This window comes from Lichenostomus cassidix, chromosome 2 (assembly GCF_008360975.1).
Source record: "Lichenostomus cassidix isolate B80296 chromosome 2, HeHo_3.0, whole genome shotgun sequence".
Taxonomy (NCBI): domain Eukaryota; kingdom Metazoa; phylum Chordata; class Aves; order Passeriformes; family Meliphagidae; genus Lichenostomus; species Lichenostomus cassidix.
Window position 1 is genome coordinate 67,343,887 of NC_139482.1, and position 26,487 is coordinate 67,370,373.

General features: G+C 40.4%; 2 protein-coding genes and 1 long non-coding RNA gene across 8 annotated transcripts in view; 2 read left to right on the forward strand and 1 right to left on the reverse strand.

Annotated features, from left to right (window-relative positions):
- FARS2 (phenylalanyl-tRNA synthetase 2, mitochondrial) overlaps nt 1-6,564 on the reverse strand; it is a 239,735-nt gene extending 233,171 nt beyond the window's left edge. For 3 of the 6 annotated variants that reach the window (XM_085051970.1, XM_085051968.1, XM_085051971.1), the window contains exon 1: nt 6,433-6,564. The gene's annotated coding sequence lies outside the window, so the exon portion shown is untranslated. Of the gene's footprint in view, nt 1-4,821; nt 4,921-6,432 lie in introns of all 6 variants that reach the window. The other 3 variants (XM_085051974.1, XM_085051973.1, XM_085051969.1) reach the window with 2 other exon arrangements.
- The window catches only part of LYRM4 (LYR motif containing 4), an 85,231-nt gene continuing 65,234 nt past the window's right edge, over nt 6,491-26,487 (forward strand). The window contains exon 1 of the mRNA XM_085051978.1: nt 6,491-6,626. Coding sequence (XP_084908104.1) covers nt 6,541-6,626 — 86 coding nt within the window. The 5' untranslated portion in view covers nt 6,491-6,540. The remainder of the gene's footprint in view (nt 6,627-26,487) is intronic.
- LOC146441557 (uncharacterized) lies at nt 8,026-12,212 on the forward strand. Its single transcript, XR_014850455.1, has 2 exons — nt 8,026-8,663; nt 10,914-12,212. It is a non-coding gene; the product is annotated as an uncharacterized LOC146441557 (long non-coding RNA).

Here is a 26,487-nt window from a genome sequence, read left to right on the forward strand (position 1 = left end):
ATCAGGTCCACACTACCTTATAGCAACATGATATTTCTACACCTACTAATACTTTGATCTAGGAATTGCTTCCAACATATAATCACACAGAAAGTATTTACAAGAAAATGGCTAGTGAAGTAGATTTTCAGGGAAGGATTTAAGCAGTCTCCCACGACTTGGGTGGAGCTAATCCCTGGTATCATCTGACAAGAAAGCCCATACCCCCAGTGCAGGAAACAGAAGAACTGGGGTGCACCCAAGCAGCACGATGTCTTTGGTTTCACATATCCGAGCTTGTATATATATTTACACATATTTATGTATCAATATAGTTATTACATATTTACAATATTTATGCATTTTCACATACACATTTATACATCACAAAAAATAAATTCAAGAGAAGAAAAAACTTTGCTCTAGCAAAATATCTTTGGTGCAATCATAATCTTTAACTTAAAAGATTGGCAGTACCATTTGTAACCAACCTGCCAAAGTGGAAACCATAGGTCAGCAAAAAATATACAGGGGTGGCTACAAAGAGATTCTCAGTCGCTCTTAAACAAAGTATCAGTTCTTGTTTTACAGCTAAGTTTGCTTCCCAACCTAAAATTTTCAATATCCTCTGAAAGAGGACAAAAAAAAGTATCAAAATAACTACATAAGTTGGCCTGTCTGGCTGACAGCTGTTGAGAAATGCAATTATAGGGTAAATCACAGAGAAGGGAAAGGAATTACACAGCATGACTCTAAGAGGCATAAATGAAAAAGTGGGATGAACTCAGGGAAGAGGGTGGCATAGGCTGAGCATCAGAAAATATTTCTTAACAGCAATACAATATAAAGTAGAATATATTTTCCTACAGAGAGGGAAGTTATTTAAGGCTGAATTTGAGAAACACTGGAAAGCACAGCAGAGAAAGTATTCCTGAATTATGAGGTCATGGATGAGAACATTTAATTAATCCTGTCCCTTATGCTTCTCATTATTAGATTTCTGAGTAAGATTTCAGTATAACAAAAAACCACACAGCAAAAATATGTGAATTTCTTTTTCGGTTCTTGTCTTCTCCAACATTAAAGTTAGAAGGGTTCAGGAGTGTCATTTGCATTTGATGCAACTATACATGAACTATTTAAGCATTATTGGTAATTTTAATCCCCTACTAGTTATTCTCTTGCCTATTACTGTAACACAAAATTATCCTTTTAAATCTGGACTTCAATAGCATTTTTATTTCAAGCATTTCAAAGCACTTTACCAACATATGTCCACTAAGAACACCTTTCAAAACCAATATGGTGTACAGCACTGCATGTCATTGATACAGAAGTTGTCCTGCAACTGCTGAACTGTCCAGCATCTTAATTCTCAGGTAACACAATGCCCACCAAGTCCTCTGCAACTGCATATGGCCACAGGAAATTAGAAAGTTAAAACTGTGGCCAAAAAAGGAAAAAAATTCATGGTTAATTTCAGTTCAATTCCTGCAGCACAAGAGATCATGAACCAGGAAAGGCTTAGGAGCAGTAGTAATACAGGTATTCCCTTTAAAGACCAAGTATTACAACAGCAAATGCACTAATGGTTGCATTTTGGTTTTCCCTTAATCACTATTCTTACAATCATACTTTAAACAATACACAACATTCTGCAAATCAGTTTGGAAAGAGATGGGGTAACTCACAAAAAGCTGACTGAGAGTTTTGTTACAATTTTTCCTTCCCTCTGAACTTCTAGGAAGGATTTTTTTAAATGCACAAAGAATTCAGAAGTACAGCTGAAATTGAAATATGGAAGTTTCTCCTCTTAAATAAAAATGTTCTTTTTACATGGCAACCAAATGATTTTTTTTTTTTGGAAACAGCAGAGTCAGTCAAGGCCTCCTGTTAATCTGTGGAAATCCTATTCACCATGGGAAACAGTTAAATTATACTTTGTTACACTTGTCACTGGAATCCCAAAATTCTTGTGATTTGTAATCATTCTTCTAAAGGTCCTACTCCACACTGTGTAGGATCTCACTGTGCACTACTCTATCAACCAAGAACTAAGAGAAGGAAAGAAAAGAGACACAACACCAAAGCAGCACGGAAAAATTAGTATGTTTCCATAAACTGAAAAACAATAATTAAAAGAGATTACAATATCACAACAATCAATTATTGTTCTGACCCCCAAAGAAAAATAATGCAAACCAACAGCAGCATACCAGGAAAGCACATGCTCTCTGAGAGTGTTCAGTGCCATGTCATAAAGCTGAAATAATGCACCACAAGGAACAATTCAACAACAGACGACAAGACATCGAATATGTTCCACAGAATAGAACAGCTGTTTCTTTTCACACCAGTCCACAGCCCCTGCAGGTATTTCATCCAAATTCCTTCCCCTCCTTCCCCTCTTTTAGCAACTACATACTTAAACTGATGCTGTTATATCCTTCTCAAAATGCTTATTTATCCCGAGAGATGCAGAAAGGCAAGGCACATACCACCTTCCTTTCCAGACCAAAGGCTGAAAGCAAAGACTACTGTAAAAATGAACACCCACCAGCCCTAAATTCAGGTGTGGTCTTCCCCTTGGGAATGAGGAGGTAGCTAATGAAGTGGTTATTACTGCTCTCCTATACAAAGGCTCCAATGTCCCAGGACACTCAGTGGTCATTTGGGCTGTGTCTGTCCTTTGAACACCCTGCAGGCTTGCAGCGATGCACATGAACAAAGGCCAGCAGAAACATGTGTACCCTTGTCGCTGTTGAGCCACTAGCAGAGAAAGAAGATCCAGGTTCAAAGTGTGGCATCAAGAAGAAGCTTTTATTATTTAATTCCAACTTATACAGACTTTTAAAGGTGACCCAGATTGGTCAGTTTGAAGCCTCCCCCTAGGCCTGATTGGCCAGGCCTGAATTGTCCATATTTTGAGAAATTGTTTCAACAAACATCCAAACTTTATCTTTGTTTATAAAACACAGGAAGAAGGGAGAAAGAATTCTCACGGGAAAGGTCTGTGCTAGCCACATACCCTGGTCACAGCAATGTCCACTTCCAGCAGAATGGCACAACTTCTGGGACCATAACCCACTGCTTCCAAGAAAGCACAGTAACAAATGCATAAGAAAATAATTATTTTTTCCAATTAACAGTACCAATCCAACTGCATAAAGGTGACAAGTTTCTGCCAAAAATTGTTCTTCCCTTCTTGAGTGTATTAAAGGTTAAGCTAGAAAAGGGAGACAAGAGGAAAGACTTCTCTCCTTTGATAGATTTACTTTGCATTTGATTATGTGCTTACTGCTTATTCTAAACATATGGGGTTTCTAGGCTTTTTGAAGACAAAAACATGGTTACCTAAAAAAAAACCTCACAAAAACTGTCAGGGAGTTTCCGGAACAGGATTAGCATTTGGGGCTACTTCAAAGTTACTTTTTACTTTATTAATTTATAATTATTTCCTAATATTAAACCGAGCGTTCCTGTAAACAAAATTTGCTTAATGCTTTCATCCCAATTATTCCCTCATCTTTCAGAGCTGAGGACTGTAACATGAAAACTTTATTTCCAACAATACCTGAGGGCTGTTGCAAAATTAGATGGAAAAACTGCCACGCTCATCCACAAAATGATGTCACATAACTTTGCTAAGCCCTAAGTTTTGCTCTGTACATGACAGAACCATATCCCTTTAAGCTGTCTGAAGCCCACCATCATAACAAAGGGCAGGGTAGCCACTGCTGCTTTCAGGGAAGATGGTAAGTTTGTAGACACAAAGCCAGGGTTCTGCTGTAATATATATTAAGCAGCCCAGCCACCAACAGCTGCAAAGATGGGGAGCACCAGCACTCCAGATGGGTCCTGCTTCTGGTATGGCAATCTGCATCAACAACACAGCTTGGGCTACAAGGAGAATTGGGTTGGTCCCACTGGCAAATGAAGGGCATGCTTGCTCTGTATTTCTCCATGTGGGTGTCCTGAATGCCAAGACCTAACCCAAAACACACTGGTTTGTAACTCACAAGGGAAGGACTCAGAAGCATTATGCTTATCCCAGTACTGCAGCTGTATATGTTTTTCTGTATTTCCTCTAACATTTCTAGTTTTGGCTTTGATAAAGAGAATATCCAGGAAATTTTCTACATATGGAAAATCTCCATTCTAAAACATAGCGTACCTGCAAAGATAAATTTGAAATAAATTCATGTGTCTATGCTAAATACATCCAAAGCACAGGATTATTTTAGTTCTTTGCAACAAACTGTAAATTGCATCAGATGTACAACTGACAAAAATAATACTACTCAAATGCATATGCAATAAAATATTAGTTAAATTTTAAGCAGCAATTGTAGCACTTTTGCCAGAGACATGTAGAACATCTACAAGATAGTTGTTTTAAACATCTACTATATAAAAATCAAAATGTGAACAAAGTAGGAACCCTGTCACGATAGCTGAAAGGAGGTTCTAGAAAGGTGGGGACCAGTCTCTTCTGCCGTGCCTGCAATGAGAGGACCAGAGGAAATGGCCTTAAAGCTGAGACAGGGGAGATTCAGATTAGATATTAGTAAAAAAATGTTTCACTGTTAGGGTGGCCAAGCACTGGAATAGGCTGCCCAGGGAGGTGGTGGAGTGACCATCCCTGGCAGTCTTTAAGAGGCATCTGGATGTGGCACTGGGTGAGATGGTTTAGTGGTTACAGTGGCACTGCTGGGTGAACAGCTGGACTGGAGACTAAAGGTCTCTTCCAACCTTGATGATTCAATGATTCTATATAAATTGCATTGCTGATAACATTCAAAAATCATTGCATTTGTATTAAATACAGCTGTGGCATAATACCTCTAAGTTACAAAGTAAAGTTTATTCTGCAGTGGTAAAGGTTGCAGCAATGAAGGATGCTTGATGGGTGACACCAGCAACAAAAGGATCAGGATGCCCCTGGTATAAACACAATAAAAGAAGTTCTTAAGTAGAAAAAGGGCGTCAGCCTCACAGCAAAGAAGTTTAGTAAAAACAGGTAGAATCTACTTTTTGAATGTCTCAGGTCTGTCATTCTGTGTGCTGTATGATACACAGGCAGTATGTACAGTGATTCCTGACTGGCTCCTATCCTCTTCAAGGCCAGTTTCAGCACACATGGGCCTGTGTGTTAAATTCTTCCAAAGTTCAACACAGTCATTAATTTTCTGAAAATCTGCACAAACAGGAAACCTTAGACATGGGCACTGGTAAAACATGTGGTCATTTCTCAGGATGGTGGCAAAAGTAAGAAAACTGGTAACAAAGTGGAGATTTCACACTGAAATAGAAGCACACAGGCAGAAAATCCTTGCTAATCTCTGTCAGAGACTCCCTCCTCTTAACTTAAACTAAAGTTAACTGAACTATAATTATGCAGGTCAAGCTAGTTTAAATAACAGAATTCATCCTAAAACTAGATATTGAGAGAGGAATGACTGAAACATCACTGTAACACAGTGGGCCCTGGTACACTAGCACAGATGAACACTGCAAATGTCTACAGCGATTTCAGGTCACAGAATGCTGGGGTCAGAAAGGACCTCTGGAGATCATCTAGTACAACCGCCCTGATAAGGCAGGGTCACCTAGGGCAGGTGACACAGGAAGGAATCCAGGTGGGTTTAACATCTCCAGAGAAGGAGACTCCACAATCTCCCTGGGCAGACTGTTTCATGGCTCTGTCATCCTTCATGCAAAGTTGTTCCTCAGACTGAAATGAAACTTCTTGTGTTTTAGTTTACGGCCATTGCTCCTCATTCTTTTGCTGGGAATCAATAAAGAGTCTGGCATCAACCTCTTGGAATCCACCTTTGAGATATTTATGTGCATTAATGAGATCCCCTCTCAGTCCTCTCTTCTCCAGACTAAACAGGCCCAGCTCCCGTACTCTCTCCTCATAAAGACAGATGCTCCAGACCCCAAATCATCTTTGTGGCCTCAGCTGGACCCTCTCCAGTACATGAACACTGACTGCAAATGTGTACAGCGATTTCGAGGCAACCCCCTGCCCACATGACTTGTTGCTCCGCTCCTTTCCAGCCCGATTTCCATGTCCCCTCGCCAGCATGCAGCTCCCCGTGTGCCACACCAGGCACGGGGCGCGCACACCGCGCTGCCGCCCTCACCGACCGAGCGCTGCTTTCGCTTTCCCTGCCGCTCGGGCCTTCCCTCCCCGCCCTCGGGCCCTTCCCAGCCGCACGGCACGGCACTGCCCGACAGGCACCCAGGGACAGTCGCGCCTTGCGATCCCTGCCGGAGCCGCCGGGCAGGCCCGACCCGGCGGGCCCCGAGAACCGGCCCCGAGTCCCCCGAGCCCGCCGCCCCGGGGCTGCGCCGGCCGGGACGCGCTTTTCCCCGCCCCGCCCCGCCCGCGCCTTGCGCCGGGCCCGGGCCGAGCCTCGTTCGCCGCCGCTCCGCGCCGCCACTCACCGCCGGCCCTGCGGCCCCGCTCCGCCGCGGCTGCGCCCGGCGCGGGCTGCGGGAGGGCGGGGAAAAGGGGCCTCGCCGCCGCGGGAGGAGCCGCTCGGTGTCGGCAACATGGCAGCGTCCAGCCGTGCCCAGGTGCTGCGGCTGTACCGCGCCCTGCTGCGGGAGAGCCAGCGCTTCAGCGCCTACAACTACAGGTGCGGGGAGGGCTCCGGGCGCGGCGGGCGCGGGGCTCCCCGCCGAGTCGTGGGGTCCCGGCGGTGCTCGGGGCAGGGCCGCGGGCGCGGGGCAGCTGCGGCCTCGGGGAACCCGCGGAGGAGCCGAGCCGTGCCCTGGAGCGACAGCGGGACCGGCACCGCGCCTGGGCCGGCTCGGAGCGCCGGGAATGGGCAGCCTGCGGTCCCGCTGCCGAGCCCCGGGCTGCCGCGAAAGCACCAGGGCATGGGCTGTGCTTGCGGTAGGAAAAAGGGACAGGACAGACTGTCCCACCCTGGGGTCCGGAGTATTTGTCTTGAGTCTGGGCTCCTCTGTACAAGAAGGACAACGAGCTGCTGGAGAGGGTCCAGTGTGCGGCCGCAAAGATGATGAAGGCTCTGGAGCATCTCTCTTACGGGGAGAGGCTGCAGGAGCTGAGCCTGTTTAGTCTGGAGAAGGGAATACTGGGAGGACATCACATTAATGCAAATAAATACCTCACGGGTAGGTGTCAACAGGATGGTGCCAGACTCTTTTCAGTGGTGCCCAGTAACAGGATGAGGAGCAATGGCCATGAACTAAAACACAAGAAGTTTCACCTCAACTTGAGGAAGAACTTCTTTACATTGAGGATGGTAGAGCACCAGAATACGCTGCCCAGGGAGGTAATGGAGTCTACCTCTGTAGACTCACCAAAAACCCAGGTGGATGTGTTCCTGTGTCACCTGCTCTAGGTTACCCTGCCTTGTCGGGGGGGTGTACTAGATGATCTCCAGAGGTTCATTCCAACCCTAGTGATTTTGTGAACCTGACATAGCTCATGTCTGGTCAGTGTGCTGCCTGTTTCTTGGCAGAGGAGAGCTGGGGCCGGGCTGCAGCCAAAGCCTGGCACCATTTGCTGTGTCCACGCTCAGGGTGCAATGAGGGATCAGGGTTCAATCTTCCCGCCACACAGGATACCAGGCTGTGTGCTTGCCTGCCTGCTTGCCTTCTCTGGTTGTCGGTGAAAGACACACACTGTTTTTTGGCAAAGGTTAGACACAGGCCTGGTCTCCATTAGATATCTGTTGTGCTCACAGTGGGTGCTACTCACCCACACTGGTGAAATTGCGTTGCCCATTAGTAGTTTATTCACTTTGCCACTCAGTTGGACCACTGGAAGAGACATGTGAGCTACCTGTGCTGTGAATCATCTCCCAGGCAAGAGTTGGGAACGGAAGCCTTTAACCTTGCATAACTGTGGTGAGCTCTGTGCTCTGCAAGGCCCAAGTATTCCACAAACCTCATGTGTGAGGGAGTGCCCTGAGAAGAAAGACTGTGGGGCTGAAAATGAGCTGGCTCTAACAAGCCTTCATTGCTCACTCCACGCAGCAGTATGTGTTTGCATCATGCTCTGTTGCTATCAAGGCTTTCTCCTGCTCTTTGCTGTCCTGAGTGTCCCTGGTTGCCCTTGTTCTGGTTAATAAAGAGAGGATTGTACATAGTGGAGATGGCTTGAGATACACAGTTGGTGAACAGCTGAATGAAGCTCATGTCTGGGCCATCGCGTGTTTTCAGCAAAGGATTTGTACTCAGGGGTGAGCAGTGAAGAAGCGAAGTCCACAGCAAATTTTAAAGGATAGAAATTGTATGGTGTGTTTACCTTGCAGATCTGGGTTTTTTTGTGCCATGTGACAGTGCAAGTTGCCCTTTTCCTTAAAGGAAAGATCTCAGTTTTTGGTGGGCCTGTCCTTAGATCCTATAAAATCCGAAAACGTCTAAAAACTTGTGGTGTATACACTTTTGTGAGCACTAAAAGCAGCAGCAGCTTCCGGCAAGAAATGGTCAGCAGCTGTTACTTTCACAGGTCGGCTGTGACCTCAACAACAGTGGTGTTTACGCCACACCCATAGGTAAAAAGGACGCCCCGCCCCGTTAGCTTCTTCCCTGCCAAGATAAGCAGCCTTGCCATGTCCTCGGGGCTGCTGTAATGTGATATGGCAGTGCACGGGACTTAACCCAAGGACTTTGTAAAGAACCCACTCGCAGCAAAGTAGAAGGTATTACAGATTAATATTATTGATTCGTGATTTCAGCTAGACAGTGTCAGAATACTTTATTACTGCAAGTTGTATATTTCTAAGAATATGTCTGGAGTATGATAAGCTAGTTATTGTCTCATTTGCTCACCATGCTTTTCCTCCTAATTTTTTGCTCTGGTTTAACCTGGCAGGCAGCTAAACACCACACAACTGCTTGCTTGTTCCCTACTTCCCAGTGGGATGGGGCAGAGAGTTGAGGGAAAAAAAAAAGGTAAAATTTGTAGGTTGAGATGAAGACTGTTTACTAAAACAGAAAAGGAATGGATAATAATAATAATAATAATAATAAAAAATTAGAATATACAAAACAAGTGATGCACGATGCAGTTGCTGCCAATCAATGCCCAGCCAGTTCCTGAGCAGCAGCCCCCAGCCAGCTTTCTCCCGAGTTTATATAATGAGCATGCCACCACATGGTATGGAATATCCCTTTGGCCACTTTGGATCATCCTGGCTGTACTTCCTGCCAGCTTCCTGTGGCCCCCCACCAGCCTACTTGCAGGCAGGTTGGTGTGAGAAGCTGAAAACTTCTTGACTTAGTGTAAACTCTGCTTGCCAACATCTAAGGCATCAGCATGTTATTAACGTCACTGTCCTCCTAAATACAAAACACAGCATTGTACCAGCTGCTAGGAAGAAAACTGACTCTAATTTGACTTACTAGACAAAACCACATGCTCACATGTCCATGTAGGTTGTGATAGAAAATTCAACTTTTTGTTTTATGTCTCTCCTGGTAAATATATACTGCATGTCATCTGGTAGTGCCAGATTTTCTTCTGCCACCCAATAGAACTTGTGTGGTACCTGTGAAGAATATCATTCATGTCTTGAAGTAACTGAGGGTTGCCACTGGCAGCCTTCAGAATAGCACAGGAGCATGTCCAGTGTCCTGAAGTAAATGTCACAGTGTTTGGACACCCAGATGTGTAGGCCTAGTTTTAACAGCAGGGAGAGGGAATTTAGTAGACTGTAAGTAATTTCATGTCTGCCCTTCTGCCCTATTACCCAAGCAGACAGTCTGAGCGTGGGAGAATGATTTGTGCTGAAGGAAAATCAATGCAGAGAGGCAAGATGTTAGGTTTTGAGTCAAAAAGGTGGTTTTTAACAAGTGTACTATTTTCTTCCACTTGGTTGACAAAAAGTAGAACCTCTGATGGTTTATAATATATTGGATTACAGTCTCAACTAAATGGATTTAAGGAGTGTTTCTAAATATCATTAGTGATTTAAATGATGACATTTTGTTGTGAGTGGTTTGGGTACAGAAAACAAGAATTTATAAACTTGTGAAAGCCATTAAAATACATCTGGTTGCAAGTGAAAATAATCTGAATTTAAACATTTCTTGTTTGTTTAATGTGAGTGAAGCTCAGTGTTCTTAACACATGGGAATCTAGTGGAAGGGAGTTCTCTCCAGAAGGACAGTGAAGGGCTGGAGCGGATCTTCCCTGAGAGAGCTTGTGATCTCCATTTTTGAAGGTTTTCGTAATAGGTTTAGCCAAAGAGTACCATGGCTGACCTCACCTTATTGTATGTAGGCCTACTCCAAGTGTGACATTGACCTGGATAAGCTCCAGAGATTCTAACTAACCAACTGGCTATGATTTTCAGATCCCTAGCCTTCCTTGCCCTGTAAACATAATAACAATGGGTAGTAAGTTCAGGGTAGCATCATATAACATGCTTCCAGCTCATCTGCTTTCTATTTCCTTAATTTCTCATAGTTATGAGCAATGTCAGAAGCTTTGAGCCTCTCTGTTGGAATTTTTCTGCAAATAATTTTTTAATTTCTTTAAGGTCTTTCTTGATTTATTGCAAATTTATTTCAGTTATCCATTATTTTCTCTGTTAATTGGTGGAAGTTGCATTTTTATTTATTGATATTTTTTTTCTTGTCTCTCTAAATTGCATTTTAATGGAATTTGATTTTTCTTCTGGAATGCAATATTATTTGATTAATAAAACTACCCAGAATATAGAAGAATCAGGGAAGAAAATTAGTCAAAACAGGTTTTGCATTCGAAACAAGATAATTATATGCATGTAGTTTCATGTGAGACATGTCCTTCAAGGATTTAAAACTAGTAAATCTAACTTTTGCAAATGTCTGCTAATGGGGGAACAAAACTGAGCAAAATAATTTGCATTGTTTCTTCAGTGCCAGTTGCTTTTACTGCTCTGACACAGTTGTTGATCTGATTTTAGGGAGTCATGGAACACGGAGCCATAGAACAGTCTCAAGATTACTACCCCTTGTTCTTGTTGGGGGCTTCAGTTTACCAGGGAATATCATACCGCAGAAAGGAAGCAATCTAGGAGGTTCCTGGTGTGTGTGGAAGATAAATTCCTAATGCTGCTGGTGAGGAAACCAAATAGGGAAGGTGCCCCACTGGACTTGTTTGCCAAGAGAAAAGGACTGTTGTGTGATGAGAAGGTTGGAACACAACTTAGGCACAGCGATCCTGAAAGGATAGAATTATCAATTCTTAGAGTAGTAAGGAGAGGGATCAGCAGAACTGCCACCTTGAACTTCCAGAGGGCAGATTTGGACCTGTTTAGGGGACCTGTTGAGAGAGTCTCTTGGGAGGCAGTCCTGAAGGACAAAGGTGTCCAGGAAGGCTGGAGCCTGGCTGAACGGAGAGCTTTGGAGGGAACTCAAGAGGGAGAAAAAATAAATAAATAAAGCAGCAGAGGTTTTGACCTTTAGAAGAAAGGGCAGACAACTCAGGAGAACTACAAGAATGTCATGAGGTTATGCAGAGAGAAAATTAGAAGAGCCAAAGCCCAGCTGGAACTTTATCTGGCTACTGCCATAAAAGAAAATGAAATATGTTCCTGTAGATACATCAGCAAGAAAAGAAGGGCTAATGAGAGTCTCCATCTATGAATGGTTGCAGAGGTAAACATAGTGACAGAGGATGAGGGAAAGGCCAAAGTACTTAGTCCCTCTTCGCCTCGGTGTTGATAGTGAGACTTGTCTAGGACCCAGTTCCAGAATAGTGACTTCTCTGGGTACTCAGTTCCTTTCGTGAGAGCACCTGGATTTTTGCACAAGTGTAGGTTAAGTTGACCTGGACTTGCATAATGACCTGTTCTTCAAGGGGGCATAAAGCTATTAACATTCTGCTAACGACTCTTTCAACAAAATAATTCACACAAAGTGAATTTTTTTTAAAAACACTCTTTTATAAAGATGAGTTTCTTTCTTTTCCTCCCAACATATCTTATTTGGTCACTTTGATGGAAAAATCTTACTTTGTTTTTAGTCCCTGCTCTGTAGAATCCTGTCAGTGCTTCTTTTTGCACTTTAATCACTTAGGTATTTTAACAGCCACATCAAAATTTTACATGTGACAGTTATCCAAGCTGAATAAGCCTTTTTCTCACTGGATATCCTAATGAAGTTTGTTACTGACAATCTGCCAGCAGATTGTTTATGCTTGTGTGTTAGGGAGGGAAAGAAAGTCTAAATGTTGATCAAACAAAAAAAAAAAAACAATACAATTATGAGAAAAAGAGGCATGTCATAGAAAGTATTGTTTTCTGTCCAAAGTTGTAGTTTGTAGCTGAGATAAAAATACAGGAAAAAAATAACATTGTCAGTTCTGTCCAGCAGAGATGTCTGACTTCTTTGTAGGAGTAAGGTGGCAGAATTGCAGCTTTACAGTGTCTGTTTTTCCTTGGCTGTGCAAAGAAGGCAGTTAACTTATTTTTCCTTCTCTCTATGTAATTGCTGTCTGTGTTCTGAGTGATAATAAACTATAGAATTTTTTGAATTAATTTCCCGTTTGCTGAATATGGTGGTGTTCTGTAATCTACTTGAAAAGTATAAAAAATTCAGGGCTGCAAGTAGCTGTGGTATTTCAGAGTCCAGGGTGCATGGTGGTTTCCATCCTGTGCTGTTGCAGACACTTGTTTTGGCCTGGAGCTGCATGACACAGAGTTATGGGCAAACAGGCCCTGCACATTTTCAGATCTTTTTGTAGAGAAGTCACACAGATTTGTGGTTGGCCTTACTAAGACCTCTTTCTTCGGGGAGTTAAATTTTGGCTATTATTTCAGTGACCACATACCATTTTACCATTATGATGTTTTAGGCTCTTTTATGTATATTGCCTTATTCTGTCAGAATCATGTATGCTTGAATAGAGATGTCAGTATTTCAGGAGCTCTGGATGCTGCTCAATCTTCTGATTAGGATGGGAACTGTGTAAAGGACTGAGATAGTGACACTCTGAATTATAGTAAAGCATGGAAATGTATGCACTTTTGGGGAAAATCTAGAGGTATAAGAACATGGTTTTGGATTGGGGTCTGCCAGTATTGAAGTATTTCCATTTGACTTCAGTACTGTATCTGTATAAAGTATTTTTGAAAGACAACTAAATCATCCTATTTAAAAAATATCAAAATGTAGCTGTTAGATACCCTCAGAACATATTTCTCTGAAATTTTAAACCTAATGGAAACAGTTTTGCCAAATATTTTGATTTCTTCATAGTAACATTGCCCAACTGAAAATCATTTCATCAAAATTTTGTTGATGATATTTGTTAGGAATTGTTATCTTGGGTTTAAAGGTTCAACAGTGATTGTCATTTTCAAAATACCTTCACTTCACCCTTGTAAAGTTACACTCTTCCTAAACAATTAATGATATCTATTTATCAGGTTTGATGTAATTTTCTTGATTTCCATTTTTTATTTCAGAGGAGAATTTTGAATCAAAATAAGTTGGAGGGAGAGTTTGGAGTAGATACATATCATAGAGAGTCCTGGAAAAATTGAAGCTTAATATTTAGAAGACAATGGATGAGAGCTTCCTGAAAATACTGATCTGCTGTTTTAGTTACTTTATTTTAGTGAAGGCACTCAAAATGAGTAAATCTGCTGTGACTGTTATTCTTTGTATAGCACAGAAGAACGGGGACATATTTCTTTTTATGTAAGATTTAATTACCAGTAGTGTTTGTTTGAGAACTAATGAGTGTAATAGAAAAAATACTGCCTCTGGCAATGACTCATGCCCATAGACATATGCTTGTGATTTCTGGTAAATGAACACTTTGTAATGTAGCTATAGTATTAAAATGTATTAAAATGCTCTCCCAGCTAACCTCCTCCTTTCCATACTCTTGGATGTGGCTTTAACACTTAGTTCCTCTCTATTCATCTGAGTGCTGCCCACGGTGAAAAGATGCTGACCTCCTGACATCCAGATGATTCAAGATACAGTAGACACAGGGTATTATAATTTCAAGTATTCTTTAGATAATCAGCATTCTGGATTTAAAAAAAAATCCAAATAATTTTGTAAAAAAAAACCCCAAAACTACAGTCTAGCACACGGCGTTTAGAACCACTTGCCACAGCAACGGATGGCAAGGATGCTCTCTGAACTATCTTTTCAATAAAGCTCTTCCCATGGGTTTTTGTTGTACTTTGCTGACCAACAAAGTACAGACCTAGATTATCCATGAGTATCTGTTTTTCAAAAGAAAGTGGGCATGTAAGGAAACTTTCTTAGTTGTTTTCTTGAATGTGTGAATGCTTGAGCCAGCTGTTCCATAACTATTTTGCACAGAACTCAGTACAAAAGTGTCCTTAGTGAGGAATATTCTTTGGGGGGATTCTTCTTGATACAGCTTTTTCTCAAGAATGAAGATGCAACAAATCATCCCGCCAGTATTCTGGCTAGTGTGGCATTATAGAATGTGGCCTTTTTCCCTTATGTTTTTTTCTACATTCTATTGTAGTCTATTCCTTTTTACCTCATCTCCATATAAAATTCTAACATTCTTCTCAGGATATAATGCACACCTGAACATTTTATATGATAATAGTAAAAGAATTCAGTTGAGTTCAGATTTCTTCCTTAATAGAATGTGTGTGAAATAAAATCTTTAAAACATTCTTCAGGAAAATTTGAAGGTCCCATGCTTGGAACGTTATTCAGAGACTCAGGACTCAGTCCAATACTTCGGACTAGAGTTTCTTCAGCATCATGTTTGTTAAAGTCTTGCAAAAAGCTGTTGCTTAGATACTCCTTTTTTTTTTAAAGCTTTTAAAATAAATAGCAATTGGTTAAATCTCATTATAGTTTCTAAAGAAAAGAAACCTATGCACAAAGTAAATATTGTGTGTGTATGCATATATGAATGTATTGGTACCAAGAAGTCAGGAATTCACTTCTACTCAATCCCAGTAATCCTTTTGCAAAATCCCTGTTTGGAGCAAGCTGTGAATCCACTGTGGAGACTAGAGGGTGTATGATAGGTGTGTTAGTCTTATTAGAAAATAATCTCCATCAACAGGTCTTGACAATTCTGAGTCTGCATGTCTGGCATATCCTGGTCTGGAACCATTAAAGACCTGTTTCTAAATCATTAGCTTGTTTAAACTTATCTGTTTAATCTTATTTTAACTGCCAGAGAAAGTGTTAATTAAAAAAAATGCATATATATATGTATATTTATATATTTCCCTGATACTATAATCCATTCTACTATATTGCTAGTAGTTACTAATCCTTTATGTTATTGAAGGTTTTATAATTAAACTTACTTCAGTGATTTTAAGTGCCTATGAAAATAATTCATTGTAATCAGTGAGGTTAGTCTTCATGGAGTTGTCTCCATCTCTGTCTTGCACAGCACGTGATTTCTGCTAACAAAGATTTGCTCACAGGATACAGGGTACTGCTGCTTGGTAGTGTTTATTTACAGTCATTATGTGTTTCTCCAACAAATGTAGAGATTATCACAATACTCAGATGCAGTCACACACAGATGTAAACACCTGTTTATTGTTTGCCTAAGCAGAAGGAAGAAATGTGTGCGCAGGTTTTTACAGAGCCTTGGTGTTGGAGAAAACTGGTTTATCTTGTGAGGGTTACACATTGTGTGAATGTTAAATTTCTGCAGACTGTGTTAGAATAGCAATGAAAGAGCCAGATGTGGCTGGGGTGGGTGGTTGGGGGTGTGGTTCAGAGACATCATTAATTTGCATTGTTAGTCACAGTTAAGAAAACAGGAACAAAAAGTGGAAGGGGCCAAGTACAAACCATCACATTTCATAAAGTTTTGGACTGAATCACTAATGGAATTCTTTGTGAAACAATAATTCATTCATCCATCTATCCAAATATATTCAGTGTTTTTATTTGTTTAAAGAACATCAGACTGTCTCCTTCTCAGGAAAGTGCTTTAAAGTCAATACAGCTCAAATGAAATGCATAAGACAGTCCTTGAAGTTTATAGCTTGAATTATGCTGACAATGTCAAATTGAACGGTATTGTGTTGCCATGAAACTAACCTGCTACTAAGTTTCAGAAAACGTCTTTGATACACCTAAAATATCACAGCATTTTTCTAGACCAGTAAGTTAGCAAATAGGTTTTCAAATTAATGGTCTTCATATGTAAACTAGTTTTGAAGGGAGGAACATTGATTGATCTAAGTAGTTTTATCGCTGGCCAAAATAAATTAGATGTCTCACTATAGTGTTTTTTCCCTGATCTGACTAATTTACAGTATGAAAATAAATGTTCAAGTGTTTTGTTTACACAACAGTAATAAGCAATGCATTTCCTGTAGAATGCTAAATAAGTTTCTTGATTTCCAGAGGAATTGAGCGTGTTTTTTACAAAATTTAATTTATTATTTTCAGTTCATAATTTATACCCAAAATTGCTGCCCATTATTTGCAGATTTTGCATGGAAGTATGAATATTTATCAAACTGCTAGTGCCACCCTCACAGTCACTTCCAAAAGCAATGTCAACATGGGATGAATATAGTCCTATAAGCTACAGCAATACAGGGTTGGACAAAAAAGTATACTGTACATGTATCTATACAAAACTCCTTGCTCTATGAACTAGCGGCAGTGCTTACTAACTATATCAACTCTGAGGCTTGGTTCTGGGCTTTTATTTCCCAACAACTTGTTGAAGGGGGGAGTCTCTATCAGTGCAAGTTATTGCTACCATTACCTGGGGACCTGCTGCTTCTGCAACTTGTGTGGGTAATTTGTTCCTAGACTGGAAACCTTTTCTGCTGCTTGGGGGAATGAAAGGTCATGTCTCATGGGAAAGGGAGGGTAATCTGCCCTGGTCATAAAATATTATACTGAAAACATTATGATAAGTAGACCACTCCTCATACCCCTTTTCCTCTTCTAATATCTCCTGCAGTAACCTTAGCCAGTCCTCATTTGAGTTACTGAGTTTCAAGCTAGATATTAATTTCACATTTAGAGTAAATGTTACCTGAGAAGAAATTCTTGCAGCCAGCAGCCATGTGCTTATGGGAGGAAAAGGAGTTGGTGTTTGCTGTATGTTTTCTTTTTCCTTCCTTGCAGATAGAGGATAAAAAGTGCTGCCATCACTCATGTGAGTGAATATTTTCCTGTGACTTGTAATTAGCTATTAAGTGCTATCTGGATTTCTTGTAGCCCATTTTTGGCTTGAAATTTAGAATCTTTCTTGATATATAAATGTACCGATCTGAACTTGGTCTTATTAAATAGAATAGATAGAGAGATAGAAATAGAATAAGGTAATCTTTTTTTCGTTCAGAGTGTAAGACTCTTAGAGAGTGTTAAGAGGTCGACTGTAAGATTCTTTAAAAGTTACTGACCTTAGCGTATCTTCACCTTTAAATTTTAACATCTATACTTAACAGACTTGGGCTTGGCTAGATTAAAAGGCATTTGTCAATGCTTCTCTTCTTTAAGGAGGAAAATTGACTGCTCTCTTTGTCTTCCTGAATACTTCTGATCTCCTTTTCTGTTACAGTAGTTAAAGTGTTTAAGTGCACAGAAGATCTGTCAGCAGGTTTATTGAGTGACTTCAGTTCACTGGACTAGACTATCTTGTGTTTTAAATTTAATCTCATTTTTCTGTCCAATATTAAAGCATATCTTGTCAGATCAAAGTATTGCATTGTATGGTGGGATCTACAGCTTGGAGAGTAAGAGTGTATGCACCACAATTTTAGAGGTGAAGCTTATACATAGCCCAGAAGAAACATTTTGGGTAGTAGCTGCTCTTAGCTTCATGTTTGGCAGATAGATCATCTGTTCTACTTGTTTTTTTTTTAGAGTAACTCAAGGAAAAATGGTAGGAAAAAATGTGTAACCCTCTTCTTTTTCTTTCTTTTATGTGAAGTAGCTTTGAAGAGTGTTGTGTTACTTCACTTAAGTTTTAATATTGCTTTGATTCCTATTTTACTTCTGGACTTCAGAAAAATGCATAGGATATATAGGTCCATTATTTTACTGGAGCTAGTGGAGGTCTCGGTTATGTCTTAGCTGGTCACCATTATGCCCCAAAGATAAAGAGCTGTGGACATATTGTTCCATAGCTCACCTGCAAAGGGTCTGGGATCTTCTAAGCTCTCACTTGTGCTGGTAGGACCTGGGAGATGCCAGGAGTGCAGAGCTGTGCAATGCAGAAAGTCGGGATGGGCAGTTCTGGCACATTACGCCTGGTGCACAGGGGTGCTGCGTTACTGTGGGGATGAAGATCAGCTGTGCCTGCCTCAAAACCTCAAATCTGCTTCCCTGCATGGTGAATCAGTCATTCAGCTTTACCAACCAGAATATTCTTTTTCCTTCAAACCTTGCCTCTGTTCACCCTGAGTCTTCCTGCTCTTTATTCATGTAGGAAGCTACATTTGATTTCCTGTCCGGGATGAAGTGACACGCAGAGTTTGTATCCTTTGCATTTCTGGGTTACTGTTCAACTCAGGATGGGGGTTTCAGCCCTGCTTTCTTTATCACAGTGTAATTGTCTGTAAAGTCTGTTCAGACTTCCATTTCCTGTAACTAATTAAAGAGAAAGAACACGGAAGGAAATATCTATTTCACTTGACTTTCTCTGCCTTAAGTAGTGTTCATGATGTACAAAATAACCTGCATTTCTTTTTTGCTGAGCCTTTGGCAGTAGAGTAGTCTGGATCTGAGCTTCCTGGAACATTACATGCATTGTCCAAAGGCATATATTTACAGTCCCAAATGACCAAAAATAATATTCAGCACTCTGTTATACACACAAAATAGGATGCTGATTCTTTTACGAATTCCAAATTGATTTTTTTAGGCTCTAGATTTAACTAATAGGCTTTGTATATATTAGAATTTTCTGTGCTGCTAAGTAATTTCAAATATCCATCATTGTTGTCAAAATTGATGTTGCAAATTTGCTAAACTAAACATGCAGTGCTTTGCTATAAATGGAGGAAGGTCATTGAGCCATATGGCGAAAGGAGGTCCAGTGAGGGATGTTTGTCAGTACTGACTGAGTTATAAGGACCAAAGATTTTTGGATAAGCTGTAAAGCTGATAGAAATGGATGAGAGAATGAATTTTGGGTAGTGACTTGAATATTCTAAATCCTGTAACTTCTAGTATGTTTTATATAAACAGAGCAGGTGGTATGCTGCTTCATGTGGATTGTTTAATAAATTGTGTTTGTGGTTTATTGTTGCCTTTGTCATAAGATAACTGGATCCTATCTCATTTCAATGCAATTTCTTCTACTAGATTCATTTTGGACCTATGATGCTTACATCCTTCTGTCTCAGAAATCTCAGATTTACTAGAGCAAAAATCAAGAGGCAAAATTAACCATCTTTATTGCTGGAATCCAAGGATCACTTTTACAGAGTAAAACTTCATTAAGAGTCTGTTCAGTACTCTGAAAATTACTGGTCTGTCAAAATGACCAACAAAGCTTCACCTCAGTTGACCTTCAGAGAACTGTTTCTTTAAGTCTTTCCTAAGTCAAAATATCTCATTTATTTTACAACCGAATGCTCTCAACATACTTCTGATACTTGATCCCTTTTCTCTTTCAAGGAATTGGCATTTTTACAATTTCCGTATTAAAAGAATAATATGGGTCCTGTAACTAGGTATTTATTATATCTGAACCTTTTCTCTCAGAAGTAATGCTGTGCTTCAGAAATATCCTATCAAAATCTTACCATCATCCAGACCAACCACACTGCAGTCCAGGAAGTTAGAATATGCCGAGGCTATATGCCCTGCTGCTTAATTAAAATAACCTTAGCAACTACTGCTTCATCAAAGGCAAATTATTTTCCACTGTCAAGTATGAAGTACTTCCATCCAGAAAGGCCAATTAGCGCCCAGTGCTTCTCAAAATGAAATCACCAAGAGGCGCAATATGTTTAGCCCTGTTCAGGGTACCCAAGTCACAAGCTAAACTATGTCTCAGAATGAATCACAGGTTCACAGGATCTTCTGAGTTGGAAGGGACCCACAAGGATCATTGACATCCAGCTCCTGGCCCTGCACAGGACCATCCCCTAGTCCCACCATGTGCCTGAGAGCATTGTCCAAACACTTCTTGAGCTCTGTCAGGCTGGTGCAGTGACCACTTCCCTGGGGAGTCTGTTCCAGTGCCCAACCTCCCTCTGTGTGAAGAACCTTTTCCTGATATCCAATTTAAACCTCCCGACACAATTCCAGGCCATTCCCTCTGGTCCTGTCGCTGGTGACCGCCGAGAAGAGATCAGTGCCTGCCCCTCCTCTTCCCTCGTGAGGAAGTTGCAGACTGCAGTGAGGTCTCCCCTCAGTCTTCTCCAAGCTGAAGAGACCAAGTGACTGCAGCTGCTCCTCATGTGGCTTCCCCTCAAGGCCCATCATCATCTTTATTGGCCTCCTTTGGATACTGTCTAATAGCTTAGTATCTTTCTTATCTTGTGGTGACTAAAACTACACACAATATTCAAGTGAGACCACACCAGTGCAGTGGGAACCTCTAGCCACGCTGAAGAGAGAAATATTGGCCACAGCATTGGACTAAAACTAATCTTTCCAGAAGGATATTGTGGAATTTGTAATGGCTATACAGAACAGGCCAGGCCTTTTTAATGAACTGTTCAGAAACAGCAGCACAGCAAATGGAGTGGTATATATTCTGTCGCAAAAGGAGGAAGAGAGAAATCAGCCTTGTCAGGTTTTGAACTTGTCATTTCAAGGCATTCCCTGCCTGATAATTGGACTGCTGAGCTACCCCAGTGTCCTGGTTGTAGAGCAGTTGGCAGGGGCTTGGCAGTGAAAGCTCCACAGAGAGCTATTACTCATTTCAGGCCATCAGGACACTTTTCATCTGTAGCAAATTCAGGTCCTAATTCTGCAGCACGTCCTTGCCCAGTGCCTCGTTAACTGAACAACTTGTGCAGTTGGGTCCTTCTCTGATAACCCTCTTTTTTAACCTCTTCTGCAGTATGACATTGCAATTGCAACTCCAATTAAGATAAAAAGAATGCTTTCATTTGGACAACCTTACATTTTTCTCTTAAACCTGACCTCCTGAAAAGCACTCTGTTCTGCTGAGATTCTCTACACTTAAAATTACGCCAATAAATGTTTTTATTTTTAGAAGTACAGCAACAAAAATGTGTGCTTCAATGAACGGTAAAAATAATCGTAGTTAACTATGAATAGCACTGATAGTATTCTGAGAAGAAGGTGGCTGGGAACTGAGCTGTGTGCCCTGGCAGCAAGGAAGGCAAGAGCATCCTGAGATGTATCAAGAGTTGCTCAGCCAGAAGATTAATAGGGGATCACATCTGGAGTTCTGCATCCATTCTTGCCCTCCTCAGCCCCCCCATCAGGAAAGGCACAGACAGCCCATAGTCAGCTCAGCAGGAGCCACCAAGGGGCTGAAGCACTTGTCCTGTGAGCAAAGGCTGAGGGAGCTGGTCTGGTTCAGACTGGAGAAGAAACAACATTGAGGGAACCTGAAAGCAGCCAGTACCTCAGAGTATCCCGAGGGGCCTGAGGAGAAAAAGTGAAAGCAGATGTAGAGTGCAGGAAGGGAAGCTTTTCAGGAAAAGTTTTTTCCCCACAAGGGCAGCCAAGCAATTGAGCTTGTTTTCTGAGCAAGGTGGTCTGGTCAGTGTTCTGTTTTTCAAGACTTGACTGGACGAAGCTGTGAGGAATCTGATCTGATGCTATCACTGACCCTCCTTTCAGCAGGAGGTGGGACTACAGTCTTCCCAGACTGCTTTCCATGTGAATGATTCTGTGATCCTGTTGACCAGGAGGTGATCATCCATGCTCTCTGCTTTGAAATGGATATGGACACAAACTGATGAAAAGATACAGTCAGAAAAAAGTTCTCCTTTTCTAGCAACATCCACAAGTCTTTCTCTCTAAAAATTTGGGAGGGGCTTTTTTGGGTTTAGATTGATCTAAGAAAATGAAAGGAAACTCATGGAAAAGGTCCAGGTTTTATTACACATTTTGAGATCTGGGATTCAAAATAGCAATATTTGCTTTAGAAATAAGCTACAAATTCTTGTATCTAATCATACAGTGTGTATTATATGCACTGGGTCACAGTCACCAGCTCTCAAATGTGTTTTCTAATGTTCATCATTAGATGGTGTTTATTCCTATTCTGTTGTTTTGGGTTAATCCTCTCTCATAAAGTATCTCTAGTGCTGTTCTATTCCAGACGTATTTCTTAGCAATTGCATTGGAACTCCTGGTTTGTGTGTTAGCAGAGAAACCAGGTAGTAGTTGGTAGGTTTCTTTCTGTAGGCTTTTTGTGAAGACTTAGTGACTGTGCTTTGTAGGAAAATTCAAGGAAATAATAGTGAGTTAAATAGCAGTCTAATCTTTCTTTTTTGTACTCTTTTTTCCTCCTTTCCAAGCATCCAGCTGTCACCCTGATTCCCCCAAGCAAATCCTGGTTCCAAGAACAGGCTTTGCTTTGTTTTTCAGAAAACGGGCAGATGTTATGGTGGTGGTGTAACTTGTGGCAGTGCTCAAAGTGTGTGTAGTGATGGAGTTTGAGGAACACCTTGTTGATAAAACGTTGCATCCACACCCCTCTGTTGGTCTTGCGTTTAATTAAACAAATCATAACTACTTCCCTATGAGGTACTTACCTCTCAAACACACATCTGTTGTCAAGTGTTTCTTCTTTTAGTATTAGATGGTAATTACATGCAGCTTTTGCTTCACCTTAATTGATGTCTTTTAACAAGACCTTTGTAGAGGAAAAAATATTGTAAATACATCTATTATATAAATAGGAAAATGTACATGTGTATACATATATGTATCTAAATAAGCATTCCTTCTGAAGCTATTCTGTACAAGGAGAGATCTTAACTCATCCTGTTAAACTTTAGGATTACCTAAATTATTTTTCTGCAGATGGTTTTTTATTATGAAACCTTTCTATTTTTAAATGATAGATAATTCTGAAAATTAAATTGGGCAAATCTCGTCTGGTGCACAATTTGCTAGTAATAATGGGAAATTCTGAAAATTCATCCCATTGCTACCTTAAGTTAATAGATGTTAGTTGGAAGGCAGCAATTGTAAGAAAATAGCGTTTAGTGAATGCAAACTGACCTTTTATGAAGAGGATCCCTCACTTGATGTAATGCTGCTCTATTGTAAATGAGTATCTCACTTTTGCACATAGTGTCCTTAAATAAAAGCACCATGTTCTTCATTCCAGAGCTATTAACTCCAGTGGGCTTCCTAGAGCTTGGCTACTGCTCACTTGCCTTAATTTATTGAATATAACTCAAGCTAATAAGGAAAAATGCATTTTACTCTAGACCTCTTTTGAAAGTCTTGAATATGAATATTCTAACCTGGTGGCCCCTTTCCTTGTGATCTGTTTTGCTTGCACAGATTGCATACCATAATTCTCCTCTTCTATTTTTGTGCTCTATTTTTTTGTGTCAATGGCCAACAATTTGTAATAGCCATTGTGCTCACAGTGTGGTGCCTGTGACAGTGATGTGACCTATTACTATGTTGTATTTGTTGACAGTCACAAAGACAAGATGTCAACATGTTTGTAAAGATGTCTTGGAAAGATGACTTAAACCTTTAGCTTGTTGTGATGCTGGGAAATGCAAAGTGGTGCTGAGAAAAACATTGCTTGGCCAACTTTATTTTGAAAGCTCGGAATTGTGTACTTTAAAAGCAAGTGTGTTTGTGAATTCAGCTTGTTTTCACTTAGCAGAGCAAAAAGGTTTTTTGGGGTTTGTTTGTTTGGGGTTTTTTTTGTTGTTTGTTTTTTGTTTGTTTTTGTTTTGTTTTGGGGTTTTTTGGGTCAGGCATGGCATAAGTAAACATTTTGAAATAAAATGTCAAAGTCCTCAAGCAGGTATTATTTTCTGAAGTACCTGGATTGTGATTTCATTTTTCATTAATAGTCATTGTTTCAGACTTAGCTTCTTGTAGTCTTCATGTTTTATGAGGACACATTAGGCTTTTGATTGTGCTTCAGGGAAGAGAAGAGAGGAGCTCTTTGAAGGTAGAGTATTAGGACAAAGATTGCTTTTTCTTTAGTTTTTACTATTATTTGGCAGCACTGTATTCTCGTAACTGCCTGAGAGTCTGTGGTAATGTTTTGGCCCGGGCCTTGGTCTCACATTAACCCCCAACCATTCTGTTTTCTGCTGATGTGCATCTGTTGCCTTGAGTAGCCATCCACCTGCAGTGGCTTTGGTTTGAAGCCATCACGCCAGGTCTATAACCCATCGAGGACATTCTTTTGATTTAATTGGGAATTAAATGTGTGACAGATGCATGTAAGTAGGGATCACAAAAAGTGTTTTGAGTGTGCATATGTATGAGAGCTCTGAGTGAATATATTCAACTGTACACTATTGCTTAGGTCCTGCTGTCACTAGGTCACTGGAAAAGTCTTTTCAGAAGATGAAATCAAAGGTGTTCTCTATTCAAATTTCAGTGCATTTGTATGATAAAAGCAAAATACCTCGTTGGGTGTTTCAGCCATTTTTCAATATCTGTTTTCAAAGAATTTATGAGAAAAATAATGAGTTGTGAAATGTAGTTTAAGACTTCATTTAAATAATGTTTCTGGATGAATACTACTGCTTTAGGTGCTAGATTTTTCCTAAAGGTCTGTAGGAGCTCTTTGAGTGTACTGTATCCAAAATTGCTTTCCTGTGCTGGAGAGTTTTTCTCTGGAGAGTTTTCTTGGTACCTTCTCACTGAAGAGTCCCCTTTGTTTATGTGACTTACACGGTCTTTCTGAATGATATCAGTTGCAAACTCTATCCACCAAAATCAGTACTGCTGTGTTCCCTCCTCCTGAGTGCTGATGCTCACCCAGTTCCATGGAGAGCTGATGAGACTCACTAATCTGGAAAAAAAAGCCAAAACAACAAAAAAATGGAGTTAATTCTTGTTGTAGGTTGGCCTTTTGTCAGGTTCCCAAGTTGGGCTGTCTCAGCTGGAGTCAAATATAAGACTGACTGTGCTGGTCTAAAGGAGGTAGAGGGAGGGTTTGTTCCTGCCAGGCAGGGTGGCAAAATTGCAGTAGCTCCTCTTCACTCACATTGGCTTAAAGCTGTTGCAGTGCTGTATGCCCTTTGTGCCCCTCTGGGTAAATAATCATCCATAAGTTGTAGCCACCACTTCACTTGCCAGTCTGCTTTTCATCCCTCACTCTGTCTGGAGATGGTGCTTCTTTAAGGATAATGATGTAAAGTTTTATGAAGACAACCATGTATTTGGTGCCACTGGCATTTCCAGCTGTGCCTTCAAATGGTACAGGTTTGGGTTTGGTGTGTTTTGCTAATTGAATTGAAAATACACTCCTTTAGAGTGGCTGATTAGCTCACCAGTCTGTTCATCAAGCAGAAGACCTCTGGAGCAGTGCTCTGTAAAAAAAAAAAACCAACAGATGCATGTCTGAATGAACAAGTTACTTTCATACATATGCTTACACACACAACTTTATTTTCAAAAGGGCTTGGTTTTTCACAGACTTAAAGCAATATTGCAGTTCTTGTGGTAGTTCTAGCTTTTAGTGCATTCTCAGTTCAGAAACTGTTGAAATGTAGAGTGTTGAGGTTTGGAATTGACACTGCTCACAACTGTTGTTGCACATAAAAAGCTGTTGTTTAAAAGCAAAAAACACACATACAAAAAAAAGTCTTCCAGTTTGTTTATATCTTAACACTTACATAATTTTACAGAATTTGAATGTTGGTGAAATATTTCTCTGGCACCTCTTAATGGGGAAGAAAGGATATTTTACTGTAATTGTATTTTGGGTTTGAGCTTTGAATTGAGCTCATCCTTATTTTAAGTGATACATTGAATCTCAATATAACTTTGGTGAAGAGTAGTGCCAGGATTTAATGCTAGTCTTTAAAGTGTGTTTCGAGATATATTGATTTAGCTGTAGAATTGTGTTAAAGCCTATGTAAAATAACTTCCTTTGTGTGTTAACACTTATAAAGGTTTAAAAGAATTGTGGAAGGTAAAAACAGTGCAACTTTCTGATTATAGATTAAAATTGGTCTGGTTTTTGTGTGTGTGTTCTTTATTTCTCAACAACTGTTGGGTGTAATGAGAGGAAGAGAGAGAAAATGGAATAATTAATGCACCATATGTACAAAACAAAAAAACCCACCAGTCTGTAGGTGTTATACTGAACAAGACTTTGGTTTTGTCCCATCTATCTTTGTTAATGTAAATAGCATTTACTCATTTGTATGGCATTTTGAAATACTAGTACCCACTAATAGATACTTGTGTTTGTTGTTTTTTCTTTTAAGCTAAATATATATATGTTAATCTTTGTATCTCTTGGAAACCTGTATTTTCTTTCAGAAAATATTATATGTTTTGCACAGTTTAACCCTACACATGTGTATGGGGTTATTTGGAATCTGTCCATTATCAAGTGACCGAATTACACTATATCTTAACAATTTGGGGTTGTTTCTTTTTTAGAAG